At 46.0% G+C, this 24,477-nt stretch overlaps 1 protein-coding gene across 1 annotated transcript in view; it reads right to left on the reverse strand.

The window, feature by feature from the left end:
* LOC308369320 (protocadherin-1-like) overlaps positions 1 to 23,856 on the reverse strand; it is a gene marked incomplete at its 3' end in the record, with an annotated part of 197,809 nt that extends 173,953 nt beyond the window's left edge. Inside the window, exons 1-3 of the mRNA XM_080843707.1 lie at positions 23,304 to 23,856; positions 12,677 to 13,508; positions 8,180 to 10,372 (exon numbers count right to left, since the gene is read on the reverse strand). Of these exons, the coding sequence (XP_080699833.1) occupies positions 8,180 to 10,372; positions 12,677 to 13,501 (3,018 nt within the window). The 5' untranslated portion in view covers positions 13,502 to 13,508; positions 23,304 to 23,856. The remainder of the gene's footprint in view (positions 1 to 8,179; positions 10,373 to 12,676; positions 13,509 to 23,303) is intronic.
* Between the last annotated feature and the right edge of the window lie 621 nt (positions 23,857 to 24,477).

A 24,477-nucleotide genomic window follows, 5' to 3' on the forward strand; every position in this document is an offset into this window, starting at 1 on the left:
AGAGAGAGAGAGAGAGAGAGAGAGAGAGGGAGGGAGAGAGAGAGAGGACAAGGGGGAAAACAAAAGCAAGAGGAAGTGAAGTGAATTCCTTTCCCCCGGCTCAGTGGAGCGTGAAACAGCGGAGAGGAGGGCCACAAACAGGCCCGTGTAGAATTCCATAAATGTTATTAAGCTGATGGACTGGACTGGACTGGACTGGACCGGACTGGACTGGACCGGACTGGACTGGACTGGACTGGACTGGACTGGACTGGACTGGACTGGACCGGACTAGACTGGACTGGACTGGACTGGACGGGACTGGACTGGACTGGACTGGACCGGACTGGACTGGACTGGACTGGACCGGACTGGATGCTTCATCCTGCAAGCTGCTGATCGGAGGGCAGGGCCCACGGGCTGAGCTGGGATTGGAAAAGGCAGGGCGCGGGGTGGGGGGGGCTGCTGGGGGTTGTTGGGGGGTGACAGCTCTGTATGCAGCTTTGATTGGTAGCCTTGTTAATTTTTACAATGATGAGGAGACTAATTTGCAGGCGTGAAGCTACTTGTTGCATGTGTGTGCATGTGGTTGTATGCGTACATATCTCTCTGTGTGTGTGTGTGTGTGTGTGTGTGTGTGTGTGTGTGTGTGTGTGTGTGTGTGTCTGCATGTGTTTGTGTTTGTGTTTGTGTGTGCATGCTGTTTATATGTTTGCTGTCAGGGCCCATAAAGTATCAAGAGGACAGAGTTACACTACAGTGCTTCGGTAGAAATTAGAAGGGAGAGGACACGCGGTGTGTGTGTGTGTGTGTGTGTGTGTGTGTGAGTGAATACCAAGCGTAATTCCAGCAGATGTTCTCTGACAATCAAGACACCCTTGTGTTTGGTGGCCTCGAGGGAACAGGGGAGGACGATGGCCAGTCAGATTAGGGAGTTGCCCAGAAGTGCAAGGAGACTACAGTCAACACCTAACAACCAGCATGCCCACACCACACACACTCACAGCAGATGATAGTGGGAGAAAGAGAGAGAGAAAGAGAGAGAGAGAGAGAGAGAGAGAGAGAGAGAGACAGAGGGGGAGGGAAAGAGAGAGACAAGATTATGAAGATGAAATCTTGAATCTGTTGGACCAGGGTTGGAAGGGCTCATACTATGACTGAGTGGCTTCTGCTTGACATCTAACATCCAGGAAGACATTAGTGTCACTCCAAACAACAACACACCTGTCAACTTCAGAACTCTGGGTGGGAAGAAACCAACATTCCACAACGCTTAACAGCCAACCGCAAATACCTGTTGGCTGAGGACACACAAAGGCCACTGCTAGCCTCTTAAACAGGTGAGCCAGTCACTTTGAACGTGACACCAGCGCCCAGAGAGTGGCGATTAAGGCTTGGGAAATTATTTCCAGCCGACCGTGGCCTTCAAGTCTCTCTCTCCCTCTCTCTCTCTCTCCCTCTCTCTCTCTCTCGCTGTCTCTCTCTGTCTCTCTCTCTCTGTCTCATACAGATCATTAAGTCTGTTCAAACAGCTGTCCTAATAAGGCTAAATAAGGGCTAATGTTTCTGATCTAGGTCCCGACAGGAACACAGGGCCCGAGAGGTCAGCAGGCCCCGGTAATGACAGGGGAGAGGCTTTTTAAGAGTGACAGGGGGCCGCGATAGATGAACACAAAGGCTCTTTGTGTGTGTGTGTGTGAGTGTATGTGTGTGTGTGTGTGTGTGTGTGTGTGTGTGTGTGTGTGTGTGTGTGTGTGTGTGAGTGTGTGTGCACGTGCGTGTGTGTGTGTGAGAGTCAGTGTGTTCACCTGTCGTCTAGCTCCTTTTTTCGACCCTCTCGTCTTGCTCTTTCCATCCCTCTTTCACTCTTTTGCTCTCTCTCTCTTTCTCTCTGTCTCTGTCTCTCACTTACACACACGTATTCACACACACACACACATGCTTTATTTTTCGACGTTGAGTGATTTGCACTCCCAGGAATCTGTGGATTACAAAAGCGTGAAAGGGTAAAAAACAGGGATGAAGGGACCCTTTGTGTGTGACAAGGCGCCCCTCTCCACTCCTCTCCCTCTCTCGTCACTGTCAACCTGCCTCTGACCCCCCTTCCCGACGTGTCTCAGCCAGCCCAACAGGTAGCCGTTGAAAACACACACACAGACGCACACACAGACGCGCACACACACACGAACACACACACACAGACACACACACACACACACACACACACACACTCACACACACACACACACACACACACACACACACACACACACACACACACACTCACACACACACACACACACACACACACACACACACACACACACACACACACACACACACACACACACACACGCTCAAACACAACCAGGGGCCTATACCTGGGGTTTATGGAAAAAAAATGAAATAATGAACCATGATGTCTTCAAAACAGAGTTATGCAACCTGAAGGAATGGAAAGGGTTGTGTGGAAAAACCGGATACATATATAGGAGAGGAAAAAACAGGATGAATATATATAGGATAGGAAAAAACAACATGGGGGGGTAAAGACAGGTAATTGCCTACAGTGTGATGCATCAAAACGTCAACTTTCCATCAGTGCAGAGTTGTTTACTCTACTGTTTGGGTAAGTGTTATTGTGAAAAACAGAAGAAAGAAAAAACCTGTGGGGAATTACGGATACTTTAGGATGTAAATTTCCATAAAACTATCTGGGATGTTGACATTAAAGGAGAAGAAGTAAGACGGGTGGGTGGGGGGGGGGGGGGGGGGGGGTGGTTCCACTCAGGGAACATGGCATTGAGGAAAGTCATTTCTTCCATCAGAATGGATTTTTTTATTTATCTTATTTCATTTCTTTTTTTCTCTTTCACCATGTTCAGAGAAAAGCATAAAGCCCTGTGAACTGGAAAGCTGGCAGAGTGGAAATGGTCGGCCCCAAATTTCCCCTGCGAGGTCTGATTGCACATCAAAAAAATGTGCCAGGCACCAAGAGCAGATGCAATTTGGCTACGAGGTGCCAAAATTGATGTAATTTACTCCCGTGAAATGCACACAAAAAGATGCTATCAGTGGCAGGCCTCGCACAGGTGTGCATCAGAGCTAGGCTAATGACTCTCATCTCAACACACACACATCACGCCAAGTAAAAAAACAGAAAGATACTGTGTGTGTGTGTGTGTTTGTGTCTAGAGAAAACATAACCTCTGAAGGCAAAAACAAAATCCATTATCAGGACTGTGCTTTTTAAAATTAGCTGCCTTTTATTTTAATTAGCTCAACATTGTTCACGGCTCGACATGAATAATGCAAATGTTTGGCTAGGTGTTGTCTCTCAGATGCCTTTTTACACTCTTATTTAATTATTTGTTTTTTTATTTTGTTGTTGTGCTTTTGGCTTTGACAACCGAGCCCCCCCCCAATCGCTGCCAAATTTACCCGGTGAGTCAGAGAAGCCAAATTGCTCAATGGGTCACTTCCAGCTGATGAAGCTTTCAGCATAGACAAGTTCTCATTTAGTTATTTAAGGGAGATGGAGAGGGTTGGAACACCACAGAGATAAGAGCGGATGGAGAAGGTGGAAACACCACAGAGATAAGAGCCGATGGAGAAGGTGGGAACACCACAGAGATAAGAGCGCATATTAGTGCCAGGGACGACCACAGTCCTTCTGATTCCTGCCACATAACCAATCGGTTCAGGACGCCCATCTCCATAATTGTCCCGTGGCCTGGAGAGAAAGACACCTCCAGTCTCCCTGTGACTGCCCTCACTAAAGCCAAAACACAGCTGAGAGCAGACTTAAAATGGACAGATCAGTAAAAAGAGAGAGAGAGGGAAGAGAGGTTAAGAGAGAGGGAGGCAGGAGAGGTAAAGACAAGAGAGAGAAAAAAAGAGAGAGGAGGAAAGAGAGAATTGGAGTCTTTTTTGAGAGATAGAGAGAGAGGGGTAAAGAGAGAGGGAGGCAGAAGAGGAAAAGACAAGAGAGGGAGAAAGAGAGAGAGAGAGAGAGAGAGAGAGAGAGAGACAATTGGAGTAATTTTTGAGAGAAAGAGAAAGAAAATAGAAAACGAGGCAGGGGCCATGAAAGGCAGAGGTAGGTTAATGTGTGTGTGTGTGTGTGTGTGTGTGTGTGTGTGTGTGTGTGTGTGTTTGTGTGTCTGTGTGTCCCTCCGTATCTCAAGACATGGAGGCACAGCCAAATAAGGGATGTAAAGACAGGTGTAGACAAACTGACTGACAAAGACCTGTGGCAGATGCATCTTGACTGTTTTATCGCTTCACTCTATACATTTTAAAAATTCACACACACATACATACGTTTCAAGGTTCAAGTTTACACATACACACACACACACACACACACACACACACACTAACACACACACTCTCTCACTTCCTGTCAGACTCTTACTGCTTCTCGTTGCTCTACTCCAATCTGCTGTTACACCTCCAGAAACAATCTCCTCTGTTCCCTCCGCATCAGAGAAGCATAGGTGAAGAGAAAGAGAACGCTGCGCAAAACTAGTAGTTGTCAGAACAGATCTGTGCGGATATCAACACCAGCACATCCCTGCTGACACGCCAGCCTTGGAGAAGCAAATATTAGCCGTGCTCGGTCAGGATGGGCACAGCAAGCCTGAGAACCACTTACACATGCAAGGCATTAAGGCAAGCTAGACACACAGAGAGAAAGGAGGGGGGGGGGGGGGGTATTGCCAAGAAAAGCATGCACACACACACTTTCATGCTCTCTCTATTTATATTTTTTGCTGTTGACAACCACGTACACACAGACACACACTCTGTTTCACACAGACACACACACATTTTCACACACGCACACCTCAATCAGAGAACCGTTGATTTAAAGCTGCAGAATTCCCCGCCGTTTGTTAGTGGGAGAGCAGTAAGGAACGTAAGGGGGTGGACATGAAGGACTCAAGGTACAGTATTCTCTCCTTTCATCTTAAAGGTGAGTGGATGACTACCCCCCAGCCCCCACCACCCACCCCCCTAATCCATTTTCATGAGATGCGATGATGTGGACATTACCAGACAACACAGCTTCTAAGCATCCATCTCCAGCTTAGGCGGGCATTACCGTGAAGCAGGAGATGGGGGGGATGAAAAAAAAAGAGTTCGAGGCCTTGCTTCTTGACTACATGAATAGACAGACCGGCAGGATCGGCCATTAGCATAGAGCAAGGCGGGAGGGATGGAGATGGAGATGGGGGCATGAAAGGATGTCACGGCCAGGCCAAATGTTACGTCTGTCTGGGCTGTCTCTCTGCCTCGCACTTTTCCTGGAAGCTCCTTTTTAGTACCCCCCTATGAAACACCCAACCCCTTCCCCCACCCCCACACACACACCCTCGTCCCTCCCTTCCACACCCCCACCCCTACCCCCTTACCCACACACACACACACTTCTCCCCTACACGGGCCATGAGTCAGCAGCGGTCACTCCGTTTCCATGACAACCGCACAAGCTGAGGGCAGAATGGACGCCTCTGGAGCGGCGCGGCAGACGCCGGCGGAATTTCAATAGTGAGACGGATGAGCGGGCGGGCGGACAGGGGAATGAGAGGGGAAGGGACATATACCAACGGAACAGCACCTTTAGAATCCATCCCCAAAGCCCTCATCTCCTCAACTCTGGTGGATAGGATGTTGAGAGACTAAAGGGGCGGTTCTTGGCCCTTAAGTGTCAGCACCTGCTTGATTTGCTGTTCATGTCTTAAACACCCTCACACCCCTCCCCCCTTTCAAACCTATTCGTTGGGGCCAAATGCTAAGACCTGCTGGGGAAGAACCGCCGTTAATTCCTTTTGGAATGTGGCTGTAATTTCGGGCCTCGTTTGACATGAATGAGCACACAGAACGCTAATGCACTCCCCGTGCACAAAGAAATGGCGTAATGTCTTGTTGACTTTTGTTTCAAGGGCCTCTTTCTATTTCCGTGCGAGATTCCACAGATGTAGCAAAAGAATTTAGCAAACAGGGTTGGGAGAGAGGGGCCGATTAAGGCTTTGTGTTTCTGAGAGAGCGTTATTGTTATTGGGAGGAGGAGGGAATCAAACAGACAGATACTAATGAAAAGTAGACTTCAATGTTAGCTGTGTAAATGTCTCCAGCATTGTAGGACCAACATTACATAATGATGTGCTTAGAGACTCCTGTGAGTAGCCTCCATGCTAGCTCTTATCCAAGCCATTGCCCCTATCTGAGTGATCTCCATGGGTGAAGTAAGGAGCAAGCTGGCGAGATTTCTCAGCGAATAGGTGTGTCATGAATGTTAGTAAATCCCCCCAAAACCAAACTCATGCTTGAATTTTTTGTGTTTTGTGAAGCAGTCAATGCCTCACACAGAGAGCAGATGAGCGAATGGAAATGGAATACTGTACCTTAACATTTCATGTCCCCGTGGTGGATTAAATCCCACAACTCAATCCACTGTGACAATACGGATGCCATGAGCGGAACAACCAAAGATGATTTTTCAGTATTTTCAGATTGTTTTTTATTGAAATAAATTTGCTTTCGGTATTAGAAAAAAAAGAAACTTTGTACAAAAAAATTGTCATGATACAACAGATTTGAAATTAGCAATACCACAGAAAGAAAAAGGAAAAACAAAAAATACACATCGCGTGTGGAAACCAAAATTAGGGGGAATATAACTGCAGCTTTAAACGTAGTTCAGTTATCTTTAAGCAGCTAGGTCGCAATTATCATAGTTTCTGTATGTCTGTGTGTGTATGTACATCGTATAGTATTAAATGCCACAGCAGAGAGTAATAGTAATCCTTCATTGTAAAATAATTAGCTACTGGTGCGACCTTCTGTGTAACCAGTGTAAAAAAAACAACAGGTGCTGCCAACAACAACAAAATGATGAGGGGCAAGAAAACAACTACAATGACAACAAACATCAACAAACATAAAATGATATTCACAAACAGTATGTACATTTCGAACATCACCCATTCACCTCTCAACACGATTGTCATCTAAACTCTCAAAATGAGTTCACATTACTAAGAACAACAGTGATACTTCTTTTTGGCTTTCTATAAGCATTACTGCAGCGAAGCACCATAAGCCATGGATGCTTATTTGTTTCCTCCCTTCTCACTTCTTCTCCTTTCAGAGGTATGTGACAAACTGTAAATCACGCCTTGCTGGACTCCATAACTCATAACTGTCCCGTAACGCACCGACATGGAAAGCTCGTTATGGGCATACGTTTAACGACCCCTCGTATGCACGTTAAATAAAAGCAAGGCACTCACAGTCTATGCAGCAGAGGAGGGGGAGCGGCAGGGCATATTACCTGCCATTAATCTGTGCAAACAATTTACTTAAGCTCCACCAAGACGGGAGCGGAGTAATTAAAGTCGTTTTTCAAAGGCCTGATGGGGTGCGCGCTGTGGTCCAGCCCGAACATAGGAGAAAACCTAGAAGCCTCACACCCCAAATGTTTTTTTCTTTCTTCTCATTTACGTTTAACAGTGCTGCCCTGATCAAATCCAAACCCAGCATGGAGCAATAGTGGCAAATGACTCCGTAGTCTCGACAGAAGACAAACCAGTGGTAAGAAAAGTGGCCTTTGCCAAATTACCCTTATACCTACAAAACGCTCTACTGAAGGGGAACACTTTTTTTTCAGAGTAAGGCATGTATTAATGACATGAAAGAAGAAACATGAATTGAAAAATGTCCTGCCAACAACACATTCTTTCGTGATGACTATGAATGTAGGCCTTTGAGCATGTTGGTACTGTATATGCTGATTTACAAATTTGACTGATCTTTTCAGAACACAAAGCATAACAAAACAAATGGAACAAAATATTGTGTCAGATCCTTCACTTAATCCCAGATAGTTATTTCAACATAAATTAAAAGTGTATCCTTATCAAAAGGTGAAACACAAAACTATGAAAATAAACAGTAAAAAAAAATATAACAAAAACAACAACAAAACACAAACCAGATATCGCTATGGCAAATTTGTCCTACTGTGCTAAACAGTGGCATGCTCATTCAGCTGGGAATCAGTGCAACTTTGGCTTCTTGTGATTTATATATAAATTTTCTTTTCATATACATTCAGTCCGATTCTCTACCAAACCTGGTCGCTCCAGATAATGTTTCCGTTGTACCGTGGCGCACTTATGTAGTATTCGCCTACCTGTTTGTTGCTGTATTTCGGTGGGTTGGCCGTAATCCTGTAATCCGAATACTGGTCCGAGCCTGTCGAGCTGTTGTCTCCCGTTCCCACAAAGGTGTTGGTGGCCGGGAGTTCCTGCACGGCCTGGTGCTTCTTGGAGGCCGAAGGGGACTGTGGCTGAAGCTGGATGGAGGGCAGGGGGGAGTTGGAGCGGTAGTGCCTGCCCAGGTCTGGGCTGCCCGGGGGGTAGTTGAGCTGCAGGTGGATCTTGGGGCTTTCATTGACAGTTTCATTCATGAGGTTGAATTTCATACCCTTCTGGAGGGTGGCCTCCTCGTCCTCCTCTAAGGGCTTGGCGGGCTTGGGGACCCTGTTCTTCTTCCCCTTTCTGCCACTCTTACCGCTCTTTGGGCCCTGTTTGGGGGCGTAGAGGTCTTTGCTCTCCTTCTTCCCCGCCTGGTAGCCGCTTTTGGCCTCCTTCTGGAGCCGATGCCTGATGACCACCACCACCACGATGACCAGGATGACCCCGGCTAGGCCTGCCAGGCTGCCATACACAATGTTGCTTTGCTGAATGCGCAGATACTCATGGGGGTCGCCGGCAATGTCTGTGTCCAGTGGGGTGTACAGGCTGTGGCCCACAAGCGACTCCACTAAGGTGACGTTCCCGATGGTCTCATTCACAAAGATGTGAACGAGGGCGGTGGTGTGGCGCGAAGGCTTGCCCATGTCACTGACACGCACTACAAGACGGTGAAGGCCGTTGTGTTTGCGCGTGAACTCTTTGGTCAGCGTGATCTCGCCATCGTTGGGGGAGATACGGAAGAGGCCGTGAGGATTGCCACCGACGATGTTGTACTGAAGCTCTGCATTAGGCCCTGTGTCGATGTCCTCAGCCTCGACCCTTTCCACATGAGTCTCAGGGCTTGTGAGAGGAGGAAGAAACTTGTACGAGGAGTTAGAGGGTTTGGTGACGTAAGGGGCATTGTCATTCTCGTCCAGAACGTTAATGGTGACGCCCACATAGGAGGAGCGTGGCGGGTCGCCACCATCTACCGCCTTCAGCCGGAACGTGTAGGTGCACTCCTTCTCCCGGTCAAAGGAGATGCTGGACAAGATGGTGCCAGTTCCATTCTGGATGATAAACTTCCCATTGTCCGGCTCAACCGACAAACTCACTTGAGCATTTTCCCCCTTGTCTGCGTCGATGACTGTCACCATGCCGACCGGACTGAGCGGGGGCATGTTTTCGAGGACAGAGAAGCTGTATCCGCTCAGCATGAATTTGGGGTCGTTGTCATTGCGGTCCAGTACTCGGACCACAACAGTGGCTGTACCCCGTTGGCTTGGGACACCTTTGTCCGATGCAGCAACGTGGAATTGGTACTGTTCTTGGTGCTCGCGGTCAAGTTGGTTCAGAACACGGACCTCACCAGTGTTGGCATTGATTTCAAAAAGCCCTTTGATGGACTGTTCCATGATTATGCTGTAAGTGAGTTCGGCATTGGTGCCACTATCTGCATCAGTTGCAGCAACATCCAGAACTCTATCACCAGGTTGGTTCTCCTCTGCGAAATCGACTTCATACAGGGAAGGGGAGAAGATTGGGGCATTGTCGTTGATGTCTGTGACTTGGACTTTCAGTGAGTTTGTGCTTGACAGAGCAGGATTGCCTGAGTCGACACCCACAATCTCAATCCTGTAGTCCTTGATGCGCTCATAGTCCAGCAGCGTTGTTGTCTGAAGGAAGTACTTTCTCTTTTTCTCATTGGCCGAATCGCTGGCTCGTGTCAACTGGAAAGGCACATCCCCTGCCACCACGCAGGTCACGATGGCGTTCTCCCCCTCGTCGTGGTCCGACACCTCCACCAGCGCCACCGGGGTGCCAACGGGTGTGTCCTCCGAAATGTTGGCCACGCCGTCCTCATGGGTCACCAGGCCAATACCGCGAATGGTGATGGTGGGTGCGTTGTCGTTCTGGTCCTTCACGGTGATGGTCACCTGGACCTTGGAACTCTTGACAGGAGGGCCATTGTCCTTTGCCAAGACGTAGAACTTCAGGACACCCACCTCCTCTCTGTCCACGAGGCCCTTGACGTAAATGATGCCACTGTTCCTGTCGATGTTGAGAAGCCTCTGCACGATAGCCGAGGCCTGGTGCAGGCTGTAGGTCACTTCTCCATTGGGACCCATGTCAGAGTCATTGGCCTTTACCTAAAAGACACACAATACAGCTTAATACATGACAAGCACAGGCATACCCAGCTGCACTAAACCTAAACCTTTGCTTTCCAGCATGACCCAGTATATCACATGCAAGAAAAACTGCATTTTATTACTGGACCACTGTTACTGCTAAGATTTGGGCAGTTTAAACACAATGATAATGATTGTCGCACACTCCATTAACAGCCATGGGAGAAATGGGGCTGAACGTTAATCAGTTCCTCACATTATTATAAAACATTTGTTGAAACGGGGCCATTAGAGGAGGATTGAAAGAAATGACAGCGATGCGCAGGCAATGGATGGCACTGGCCTACACTTACAATACAATAGGGCTGTAACAGTAGACAAAATTCACGGTTCGGTATGTACCTTGAAACACACACTCAAGAAGTTACTGAGCTAAGAAAGTCTCATACCGAACCGAACATCCTATACCGAATGGTCTAGGACAAATATGTGTACCTTTACACCCCTACTTAGGCATCCCTGCCAAAAATAAGACTTCTATAGTGAGGAAGCTCATCCCAGGATTGCATTGGGGTAATTAATAAATGAGAGAAATAAAAGGCTGCCTATCCCCTCTCGCTTTCTTGTGAGAATATCTTTTTTTCCCCCAACACTTCTAGAAGAATCAAACACTAATTCATAAATGAAAAATTGTTGGAAAGCTGAGATAATATTGGCGTTGGTTACATTTTCCCCTGTGGAGACTAAATCCTTTAAATAACCTTCAATGTCCGTAACCTTTAATGTCGGTAAAGAAGATTACAAGACTGTTCCATATCTTTACTAACGCCCTTGGCCTCCGACAGCTGCAAGTGACATTCCTCGTTAGACATGTCGTGTTTCCTCTGGCTATGCTCCCTGCTCCTCACTCTCCGCAAACTACCATAAGGGAAATAACTAACCCCCTCTGTATTACAGAGATCGGCTTTAATCTGAGTCAATCATGAGACGGGGATTATGTTATTATTTTTCTATGTGACTCATTCCCCTTTCATGCGCCACACAAATTGGTAAATTCATTTCACTAAATGTGCGTTTGAAGAGCATTCCAGTACGGGGGCCAGAAAATACTTGATTGCCACTTCTAGTCCTCTAAACTCATAAAATGAGGCAATTTTCATAACACTTTTCGCTTGCATCTGCTCCCTGTGAAGGCTTATTAGAAAGAGGAGGCAGTGGGAGAAAAAAGGGGAAAATAAATAAATAGAAACGCACTTGACACACTCTTAGAAGCCAACTTGGGCGCATGGATTAATTGTTGACTAGGAGATTAACAGTCTTTAAAACAATTTTATGCCTGGACTATTGCCTCTGCTGGCTCTTGGCAAATTTCCAGCCGCACAGCAAAGCCAGTGTTTGTGTGGCAACTCAATATGTCATTCACACATCCTCTCATACAAAGCTTGTGCTTAAAGCAATCTGGAATTTGACAGACAAAATGAATCAATGCCTTGTGAAAATAAGGGTTAGCGAGCTTGTTTCGTTAACCTTTACTCCGTCATTAACGATGCAATCCAGGGTTATAGCAGTAAAGCAGGGTCCTCATTCTGTGAGGGTGCTTGTGCGTTAGTGAGGGGGTGCTTTCAAGTGCTTCTCTGCAGCTGCAGTGAGACAGCCCCTCTCTCACCCGGTTCCTCTAACAATCCCTTTTTCTCAGACGGTCTGCCAGAGCCTCTCATTGTGCAGAGAATACCTGAACAGGGAGCCCGCTCGGACAATATGCCGTTTCAGGGGCATGCACAGCTCTTCACAGAGCATTCTTTGTTCAATTCTAAATTGTGATAATACAGAACGCCAGGCTTGAGGCCTTCATTGGCTTTTCATGACAGACTGGATACATGGCAGACATTTTGACAGACTACTGTTCCTGGTCTCAAACATGAGGCTGTCTGTCCTGTTTTTTTCCACCATAGCTTATTCATACTTCAAACATGCTCATCTCATCAGCTGGAACCATAAATTGTTATCTTGTTTAACTGGAATAGATATTTGCATGAACAATTCACCAGCATCACCTACAAGCTAAACTTGGAATCCTGTTGGCAGGAATCCAACATTCCTATATGGACATGTGTAAAGAGTTAATAAAATGCAAATAATGTGTTCTGAGCTGAACAAAAAGATAGTAGGTGTCAGAGTAAAACATAATCATGAGTACTTCATCATGAGATGTGTTTTTGTTCTCCATCTCCATATTTTTTATTTACAAAAGGGACCGTAATGAATATAAACTTTTCCAATTTCTCACCCCCCCCCCTACATCCGACCATCGGTTCACCTTACCTGTAACACGGAGTGACCTGTGGGACTGTTCTCCAGCAGCTCTGCCTCGTAGTGGGACCTCTCAAACCTGGGCGGGTTGTCGTTGACGTCGGTGACAGTGACACGCAGCAGGGCACTGCTGTAGCGGGGCGGCGTGCCTCCGTCCACCACCTTGAGGCTGAGGTCGTAGGAGTCGCGCACCTCGCGGTCCAGGTTGCCCAGCACGATGAGCTGTGGCAACTTCTCCTCCGTGTCCTGCGCCACCTGCAAGCTGAAGAGGCTGTCAGCATCCGATGGCGCGGTCAGCGAGTAGTCGGCGATGCCATTTGTCCCCGAGTCCTTGTCGGTCGCCATGGGGATGGGGAAGAGCGTGCCCACATTTGTATTTTCTGGGATGGACAGCGACAGGATGGGTGAGGAAAACTGGGGCGTGTTGTCATTCAGGTCCATGATCTCGATGCGCCCCTCTATCAGACGGGGCGCCTGGCCTTTGATGAGGTCAGTGATGGACACCTCGAATTCAAGGTAACAGGGGTCACCCTCAAACAGATAACGGCACTCCTTCAGGCTCTCCCTGTCGATGGGGACCTCGGTGGTGTAGATGTCTCCGGTCTTTCCGTCCACACGCAGGTAAGGACTGCCCACCTCCAGCTTGTAGAGGTGACCCGTATCAGGCAGCCCCTGGTCTGCTGCCAAGCTGCCGATCAGCATGTTGGGTGGTTTCTCCTCGACCAACTGGTACCTAATGCTTCCCACACTGGAGCAGAACGAGACCAGCAGCAGCACCAGCCATGCCAACGTGGCGCCCCGTCGCTGCGACATGCCAACGCTGTGCTGAGACATCATCGGTCTGCTGCTGGGAAAGAGAAAGAAACACACAAGACAAAACAAATGAACAAACAAGATGAGATGCGTTCACCTGTCAGCAGACACTTCTCACAAAAGTCCCCGGCCGTGCCGAGAAACCTTTAAACGGGAGGCTGACGTGGTATTTAGAGCGGGTGATACTTCAGGATTTATGACTGATCTTTTCTTTCTGATTGTAAACTCCCCTCTTGCGGGGCTCTAAATGTGTCAGAAACAATTGCTGATGCTTGGCCTTCATTTCACTGAGTTCATGCTAGCCCCCGTCTATAAAACCGCTGTTGACTTGTAACACTGCCAGGCAGCATAATGGAGGACTAAAAGCACCATTCGGATGATAAGCGCTCAATACAACACCAATCTAAAGGCGTCATCAGAGCCAAGACGACATGAAAACAGCAAATAGTTCACTGGCTCTGATAGCATCTGTGGCAAACTGCCTTTATTTGTGTTACAATACCAATACCAAACTCAACATCCTGGTCCTGAGTCCATGGTGCTTTGAGCTACAGTGTGTGTTTTGTTCATTTTAAGGTTAATTAAGATCTTATCATAATGTGGATAATGTGGCTTCTATACATCTAGACGTTGAATGTTTGGCGTAAAACTGCTTTATTGAAGCATAACATGGATCAAGGACTCCTAAAAGGGCTGCTTTGCAGCCGTATCCCAACTACAGTCACATCATAGAACAGGAGCCCCGTGTACATAAACACATATCACCAAGTTAACAGAGAAAGACAGATAAAGGGAGAGATAGAAAGAGAGAGAGAGTGTGTGTGTTTAGTAAGGAGCACCAAGTACATAAACACATATCACTAGGTTAAAAAAAAAAGAAATTGAGAGGGAAGGAGAGAAGGATGGAGGTGAGGGTGAGAGAGTTGTGAGTGGGAGAGGAACAGAAAGAGTGGAGGTAGCTGGTAAAAAATGATGAGAAATACGAACTGGATAAGCTTCTGCTTCCTCTCTCTCTCTCTCTCTCTCTCTCACACACACACACACGCACAATGACACATTTCCTCCCTAAAATGGAAGGCTATGAAATATCGCTGCTATTCTTATTCTGCCATAGGCTGCTTAAGCTCATCACTATTCACAGAGGCCCTTATTCACTGCAACATCACCACCACTGATACACAGGGTGGGATGGTGTGTGGTTTTGGGGAGGTGTTATCTTTAAAGCCATTGCACAGACCAAACTGCTACATTTCCCATCTCAGCAAGTGCAGCGAGAGTGTGACGTCCGTTCTTTGATTAGGTTAGATTAGATTAAACTTTATTAGCATTGTGCAGAGTATAGTTACAAAGCCAATGAACTACAGTTAGCATCTAACCAGAAGTGCAGAACCACAGCCGTCCACAGCTCTAATTCTGCGGATTCTACTCTTGCCTGAGACTTTTGTCAGCTCACACGCCCAGTGCCAGAAAGATCCAGATCCTCACCCCTTACATGACCCGAGCCTCACACTGCAGCTAAGGGAGCAACAGACCCAGAACCAACCAAACAAACAAACAAGAAGAGGAAATAAATACACCCAGAGCAGTGGCTCGTCTGGACAGGCCTGGCAAGGGGAGGAATGGCCTTCAATTAGAGTGTCGTCCGCATGCCGTATACAGAATATGACAACAGATACAAGCAAACTAAAAACTACGCCACATAAAAATGTAATCTCACACATAGAGACCACACATGCAATGAAAGCGGCACTGAACACAAATAAAAACCCATACTGCTTAAAACTCACATGAAGACACCCTGAGAGACATAGGTGTTCATAAATTGAAGACAAAATATACAGCATTAGGTACACACTACTGTTTGTTCAGGCACACACACACACAAACACACTCGCTCACTCATAGACATATGAGTAAACACTGCACACAATGGAACGCCCACATGGAGGAGTGTGTAGAGCAGCGAGCGCAGAGTGCTAATGAGAGAAAGATAGATGGAGGTGGAGATGTGATCTCCCAACGCCAGCCTGACGACGGAAGAAACAGAGAGAGAGAGAGAGAGAGAGAGAGAGAGAGAGAGAAGTGTGAGACTGAGCGCGAGTGAGAGATGAGAATTCTCACTTCTCATTACTCCTGCGCTCTAATTCGGGATCTGTCGAGACAGCCGCCAATGACACACTTCTGCAAGAAACGGCTAATTAAATGCTTCGTGGTAAAAAAAAACTAAACGAAGAAAGAAAAACACAGGGGTTGAGGAAGATGTGTGAATGCCTCCACACTCAACTGCCGCCGTTTCCATGCCTTCCAGGGGTCAGACGCTGGCGTTGGCATTTCACACAGGCCTGGGAGGCAGGGAGAGGCCGACGGAGCAAAAATCAGGTCACCCCCAGACGTCGGAGTGACTGACCTGGCAAGGCAACGCACCTCTTTATTTTCATTTAACAGGACTGAGCTACCGGAGAGAATATTTAAAATGCAAGCCAGACACCGAAATAAGTACAAAAAAAGTAAAAAAACATTTTTTTAATTTTAAGTTGTAAGTATAGATATATAGCTAGAGAAAGATAAAGAGGGAGAGAGTTCAGTAAAAGGGAACGAAAGGTGAGGAGTGCCTTCGGGCTGGACAAATAGTACAGTCTAAGACAAGTGGGAGTTCTAATGGGTTAAGAGATTTGCCTGTGTGGTTGAGTTGTTGTACTTCAGTGCTGAATTCTACGGATGGGAGAGACCTCTCCACTGGTGACCTTTAGGTCCCTGGGGTCCCTGCTCCCTCTTTGGAGGGCTCACACTGAGCTGGGAAAAACAGCCCTGACGGACCAGAGGGAGGCTGCAGTGTTCAGCACATCCTTTCCCACACTCTACTAGCAAGGAAACATTCTCAGCAAGCTGTAAAAGTGTGTGTGTGTGTGTGTGTGTGTGTGTGTGTGTGTGTGTGTGTGTGTGTGTGTGTGTGTGTGTGTGTGTGTGTGTGTGTGTGTGTGCAACATGTGTCACTAAACTACAAATGCATGAGAACTTTGGGGGTGGGTCCTAAATAACTAATACATTTGTTGGTGTGGAAGTGTGTGAGTATAAGAGGAACAATGTATAAACAACAGTGTATGTCTGTTTGAGTGTCTGTGTGTGTGTGAGAGAGCGAGAGAGTGTGTGTGTGCAAATATACAATCAGAGGACAAGACCAAAGGGCCAGTTTGGGAAGAGTGTAGCAAAACACAAAGCTTTAAATGTGTGTTTATTCAATTCCACCGTTTCTGTGTGTGTGTGTGTGTGTGTGTGTGTGTGTGTGTGTGTGTGTGTGTGTGTGTGTGTGTGTGTGTGTGTGTGTGTGTGTGTGTGTGTGTGTGTGTGTGTGTGTGTGTGTCCCTGTCTTTTTAAGTGTGTGATATCCTGGTGGTCAAGATTGCAGCCTTGGCAGGACTGTGGCCCATTGTGATGGAAATGACACATCCCAGTGCTCCAGAGTGGCACATCTTTGACAACGCCAACATTTACAAGACGCTGGAGGCTTAACACAGAGTAGGGCATATTTCAATAACAATTCTCTCATTTTTTTCTCTCTCTCTCTCCCCCCAGATGTCACTTTCTTTTCTTTTTCAAGAGCTTTGATGATCTACAGCCATTGGCTGAGCGGTTGGTTTTATAGCCCGGTGGGTTTGACTTGAAATCGACAGCAGCGACCCGCCTCCCTCAAACAGCTGACAGATGAACTGTGAGTCTGAGAGCAGGTATGGGTGAAGGAGAGGGAGACGGAAAGAGAGACAGAGAAAGCAGAGTCTGACATAATCCCCAGGATTGCTCGCCACTCAAGCTATGGTTTCCCTGGCCGTTTATGGGCTGTGTTGTGAGTTTGGGTTTTTTAAGAAAGACAGACAAAGTGATAGAAAATAAGAAAGAGAGAGAGAGAGAGACTTTGACTTTTAAAATCCCTTATTGAGGGCTAAAGGGATTCATCATGTGGATCAAGAATACCAGAAAGGTGTTACCGGTCATCAGTGACTGAAAAGAGGTCTGAACACCGATTGCATGTAAAAGAAGATGTTGGAAAGTTAAAATAAAATTCAATTCTAACTCTAGATTTAACTAAGGCCTAACAGAAGAAAGAAACGGATAGAGAGAGAGAGAGTGAGTGAGTGAATGAGGGAGAGAGAGATGTCTGTCTGTCTGTCTGTGTGTATGCCTATGAGGAGGCCTTTGTGCTCTGGGGGAGGTTAACTGTCTTAACAGGCTTAAATCAGCGTATGAATGAATTTTCTTATTTGTGACTGGAACCTATGGCAGGCTAATCATCTTATTCACAAGGACATATCCAATTCCTCCAATAAAATACCCTTTGTAAGTCAGACGACTAGACTTAAGTTAGCTGGTTAGACTTAAATTAGCAGGAAAGGTGAAAAAGAGGCCGCAGAAGTATGGAACTAGAAGTCTGGTTCCTTCCCCCTTCCTATCGCAGTTCAAAGAGAAAAAACTATTTGACTGCAAAGGGCAAAGTACAGTGGAATGTTTGAAAAAAAACACACAGTTGCGTCACCAACCGACTGGGAGTGAAATGTCGCTGACCAACCTGCAGAAATTCACCATGGAGACGGTGCGTCATAGTAACGCACCCTTCATGCATTTGCCAGTGATTGCGCGGTGGAGCATGGTCAGAGCAAATGGATTTGCTGTAATTAAAGAATTAAATCAACATGTGACATTTCAGGCAGCAAGAGAGGAATAAAGAGTGAGAGATCGAGGGAGGAAAATAAGAGTGAGAAAGAAAGAGAGAGAGAGAGTGAGTGAGTGAGAAAGAAAGAGAAAGAGTGAGAGAGTGAGAAAGAAAAACAGAGAGAGAGAGAGCGAGTGAGCGAAGAGAAGGATTGGCTCTGAGTGCCTGGGCCGATAGCATCTGCACCGGGTTAATGTATAACTCGCTCCTCTGACCAAAGTGTGTCAGCGAACATTTTAGTGCTGTGAGTAAGGTCTGATCCACAGGCTCCAGCTCAAAGCCTCGGGATAAACACCTCTCCTATTCAAATATGACAATGTGGGCTATTGCTGCAATTTCCTGCAGACCGCGCTGCATTTATGACACTTATCAGACAGCATATGATCTCATGCTACTATAACCTGTTATTGAGGAACAGAGAGCGAAAGAGAGCAGGACAGAGAGATTAGTCAAATGAAGAACAGAGATAGCAGCGCACAATCATCACTTATTATGCACCCAGTCTGGAAGGCTACTAAACGGGGTCTGTGACACACCCGAGGCATTAGCAGAGGCTCCCCTGGGAGTGTGTGTCAATAATGAGAAGGGCTGCCCATGAACCACACCAGCCTAAGTGCACGACCGTGTTTCAAAATACTGACATGTTTCAATTCTCACTGCGCCAGAGATACGCCCTAAAGACACAATATGTGGTGCCAAACACAAGACAGACTCTGTCTATCCAACCATTCCTGAATAAATCTATCTGTATATCTGTAGCTATATCTATCTACCTATCTATCTATCTATCTATCCATCTATCTCTCTATCCATATGAGTGTGAGTCGTACACAAGGTGTAAGTTGAGTGGCACACCAGTAAAAGCTTGATGGACCAGGGGTCAGGGCTGGGTGCTCTTCCCAGGTCTCACACACCCAACAGTGGGCCGCTGCCACACGCCTAAAGCCTTAACCGGCACCACCATCCTCCACAATCGCCCCATTCTTGCCTTCACCCTGACCCTGGCTCTTCCTGACTAGACCGTCTCAGCAGTCACATTCAAAAGACCGTTTCCCGGATGGATGGTCTACACCCCTCCTCCCAAACACACACACACCCACACCCCTTGGTGTCCCCTAAACACACACCTCTCCACAACCCCCCACCCCCGTCAAACACAGGGGATTACTTTAATGATTTCATTCAGCCGGTGTTGGGTGAGATTAGTCTGCCTTCTCATTCAGAGAGAGTGAACTGTTGTGGGGCCGCCACGGTCTGAAGGCATGTGCCACTGCGGCCCAGGCGGTCTCCCCTCTCCCTACGACACACATTCAGTGTACTCACACCGGAAATACCTTGATGATGCGTTAACTAACATCACAGCCCAAGCTGATCTCAGAGGCCTTGTCTTGCCCTGCTTGTATAGTGTTGGATCAGTTACCACTATATTGGTAAACGCATGTGCCACACTTGACTGTTCAATAAACAGCATCATAGGGAGATAATGAACCATTTGGAGATAATGCCACCATTTTGAGGTTGTACACAGAACGTGTAATGGAAAAACAGTCAGTGGAAATACAGTCAGTTGGCAAACTGAGTTAAGTCACAAATGTTAAAGTCTTGGTATATCTTTGAATTATGCAACTATCTGACTTCTTCTTGAGGCTACTAATATCCACAACCAAATCAAGTCATTATCAATGATCATATCCATTAAGACAGATCTGCGTCTCAGTTTATTCTTTAACTCAAAATAAACAAGGATAAAATCATATCAATCAAAGAAATGTATAATCAACAGAGCGCACTCAATACATACAGTACTCGATGATAACAAGATGCGATATCAGATCATTTGACTAAAACAAAACAAAAAACATTCTTGACAAACAATCTCCCTCATTTTTTAACATGGCTCTAAATGAATGCTGCCTAAATGCCTGCGTGGCTTACAAGCTTCATGGACTCGCACGATGGAATGATGGCTTCCATAATTTGACTGTCATCTAAAATAATGGCAAAATGAACAACCTACAGACGGCACACTGTTGCTCCCATCGGAGCGAGATTGTTTTGCACGGTTGTAGCTTACCTACTTACAACGCTTCGCAGTCAACTGAGCAGCACATTCTTGTATAAAAACAACAGCGGATTAGCGATGGGAGACAGATGGATCAACACTGTACACAGACTAGGTCTATTGAACTATTGCACAAATGGAATAGCGTTAATTTGTTAATCTAACCGTGACCATCTCAAAGAGGATAGCGGTCACAGTTCCACAAATCACTAGGCATATATAAGAGCAAGTGTTCCAGAGGATCAGAGATTAGTTCAGAATACAAGCAGTGACCATGAGAGATCACTATGTGGGCCGCAACATAAACTGTAACATAAAATAGATATGGTCTGGGGTTTGCGTCGATTAAAGTTGTTTTAGGTACAAGTCTTCTGAATTGTAACGACCGCTTTAAAACAAAGATTTACAAAATATCACGGGGGCTTGGAGCGCATAGCTTGCACTGAAATGCATGTTATCGGTGTCTGTACAGTCACACCTATGCCAATGCATTGCTTAAATATATACCCTCCATTTTGTTTCTTTTTTTTATCTGAGAAAACTGCTAATATCCTATTTAGCACGGTAAATTGCCCTGCGTGCTCCTGAGAGTAAACCCACGGAGGCAAAAGACAGACATTTGTTCTGAGTCACTCTTTTATTCGTGGAAAGTGTATCTCCTTTGTAGTATACACATTTCATCATTAAATAGCATAGAAAACATCCTTTCACGCTAACTTCGGCAAGTTGTTTCTGTTTGAAAGAGCCATAGAGGCCTTGGGTCGCTACAGTCAGTTAATATCTTGAACACAACCTGTGTCTTTTTAGGCAACTGCTGGCGTAAAACGATTTAAGCAGTGTACCATAGTCCTACCTTCTCAGTCTTTAGAGAGATGAATTTTGCCGCAACTGAAAAATAATTATTTGCCCTCCGTAACCTGCTGTCGCCTCGCGGACTCGCGAGCCCTTTTCAGAGGTCAGTGGGAACAGAGTCATCGACGGTTGAACCTCACTGATTTAGCCAATTAGTGGACCACAATGTAGCCATCATCAACCATGTCTTGCGCCTTCTATTCAAAGTGGGTTACAGAAATGTGTGTTTCAATGCAGACCAAGTTGGCTTTGCTAAAATTATAAAGGCAACACGTTGTCTTTAATCCGTGAGAACTTTAACAATGTGAACTATCATTAAACACACCCTGCTCATTTACTCAGTAGAAAACCTTTTTAATTGCACAATCAGCTTTCATCGATCGTATTGTAACTTTAGCCTACTAAACCGGGCATGCAAATGATTTTGTAAGGGAATAAGGGGGGTTTGGCAGCTCGCCTGGAAAAGACAACAAGCTCGAAATGTTTAACATGTCCCACTCAATTTTCTCCCTTTCCCTCGTCCCTCATCTGCTCTCTCGTCGTCTCTCACTTTGTCCATCTTCCACCTAAGTTTGTGGGCAACATGTGCAAGAGTGTGTGGCGAGAGCATAGGCCTTTTGCCATTAGGCGTACGAAATATAGCCTAGGCTACAAATAATTAAGAATAACTTATATTATTACAGTGCTTTCCGTATGTTCCGCAATTGCCTCTTTAGGGTTCTTTGCCGTTTGTGTTTATGGCAGTTTATCACATGTCAAACAGTAGACTATCAATCAATCTATAATTTAGACTAAAAAATAGCCTACAGCCTCTATTATTCAGGCTTTGAATAAGCGATGTCATAAAAATAAAAGGTATTTAACCTAGAGCAGGAAAGGTTACGATATAGAAGACAAGATTTTGTGATCCACTGAACGAATTTGACATCCGCCATACCGCCTGGTGTCTACAAATTAAGGACGCAGAAAACCAATACGGCGGTGGTCGGATCCCCGTAAGGGCTGAAGGGATAGTGCGACCAGTTTCCTGCGCGTTTCTGCCAGCTTCAGTGCAGTCCTGAATAACAGGTTTGACTCAGCTTCGTGCACACACACACACACACACACTGGAGACTTAAACGGGAACGGCCAGAAAGACCAGATTCCTCTTGAATGACACATTGTCGCTCGTCACGGGGATAGACGTCTGCCTCACCTATAGCCAAAAGCATAGACATGGCGATTGTTAAACTATACATTTGTAATCTATATATTTGAAATCATCACAAATATTTGTATTTAAAAAAGACCCGACGCACTAAAAGTAGGAACTGCAGAACAACTGCTTCACACAATCGGAAAAAGCTACAGGTGGTGTTCGTGAAATATACATAGATAGATCACATAAATACACACACACTTTCTCTCAATATATAGGCCTAGCCTATATATTTGTGTATTTGCGTTTATGTGCAGGTGGATCGAAGGGGTTCAGTTGGACTATTTAACCAACATTTTTGTCTGTGATGTGTATAGGCAAGTAGGCTTCTGGCATGGTGCGAAAAAAATCTATGTGAAAGTCATCCACTGAGCTTAAAGAGGCGAGCTCTGTCCGGGACTCCCTATCGTAAGAAGCGGACCGAAAGAGAGTGATTTTCTATGACTAGTGTGCATGTAATTGTGATAGGGTAGACGGTCTATGAGATCCCCAGCTTTGGGTCTCGGAAGGAAATCGATGACAGTAGTGTAGGCGAAAACACCTCATATCTGCCCTAATAAGGTCGATGGACACTGAATATAAAGTTAACAAACGATCCGCTACCCTCTCATCCAAAACAGTAGATGCTGGTGTGCGGCTATGTAGGCGAGAAGGGAATCTCTTTGCACCTGTTCTCCAGTGGATCTTAATGGGAGGCACATTGTGGTGGCGAAGTTCTACGGAATGAGACATTTTATTCAATTGTTTCACATAATGCATCGATGAACATACACTGTGCCTCTCCGAATCTTTCTCACATACAAACACATACACACGAGCGCGAGTGAGAGAAGAGACACCGATGGATAGAAACTGGGAGAAAATACGCTTGGCACTTCATATTTTTCATTGGCTGCTATTTGACCGTAGAAAATGTTTTAGATAGATGAACTGGGTAAAAAAAATCAATGGAGCATTTCAAGCAAGACATTATTCTTAGGTTACTTTTATGTTTCAGTGAACTTTGTACCTTAACGGACGATAACTCCTCAGTAATCCAGCCCCGAAAGGTCGAGTAGGGCTGGAAGCCGCGCTCCTTGCCCGCTTCGAAACGCAGCCACTTCAGCCCTCACACCCCCCACGGCTGACGATCCAGATTTCAAGAAAAAATTACAATATAATCGTTTTTTTAATCCACTTGCTCAATGTTCCACAGTTATTCCTAATTCCACGAGTGTGACAGAGATGTCCGCTGGACTCGGTAACGTTCAGAAATGCCGCTCACGTCAGTTGCGGGAGCTCAGCAACTTGGCCAAACGCAGACGCTCATCTGATGATGATGCTCCCTCCGTTCCTCCTGCTTACGAGAGGAACCCCAAACCTGACGACTTTGGTCTTACAGCATTCCGTTGTCTTGATAAACGAATTGTGTCACGACCACCGAACTAAACCAACAGCATCCCCGTGTAGACTGTTGTCGTCAACTATGGTCTCCAATGGGTACCGTAGGACACATCAAATAATAAAAATTCTCATACGGCTATATGTCCATCAAATCCCTGCGTATGTACATCAGTCATTAATTGCGGGCTCCCTTGAAAACGCTCTTTCCACAGCTCACCTTGCGCGACTGCACGGCTTGTGGAATATGTGAGAGTGAAGTGATTCCCAAACGACTCTCTCTCTCTCTTTCCTCCTCCTCTCTCTCTCTCTCTCTCTCTCTCTCTCTCTCTCTCTCATACAGACACACATTCAGAAACAGTTCGGAGGCGGAGCTCTACAGCGCACATCTATGTAAACTTCCCACCACAAAACTGAGTTAATTTCTGTATACAGATAAATATATTATACGCAATTGCACTCGACATGACCGTCCACACAGCAATATGTATTATTTATTTATATTTAGGTTGGTTAGACGAATATGTTTTACTTAAAAAAAACATTGTCTTGCCTTAGAACTGAAGAGATTGATGTGACCATACTTGTTATTCCTCGTATAAGAGAGATTATTCATTATAATGACACGTACGATTTCAGTGGCGGTTATATGAGCGGGGCTTTTATTCCGAATGGTTTATCGAGCAGTGCCCTTCAATTTATAATCGAATTACACAAAAAGAAATTCAATTGTCTACAGGTCTATCAATATCGTCACCCGGGCGTAAACATTCAATTTTAACATACACTGTGATCTCCGTGAA

The sequence above is a fragment of the Sprattus sprattus genome (assembly GCF_963457725.1).
Source record: "Sprattus sprattus genome assembly, chromosome: 8".
Lineage (NCBI taxonomy): Eukaryota > Metazoa > Chordata > Actinopteri > Clupeiformes > Clupeidae > Sprattus > Sprattus sprattus.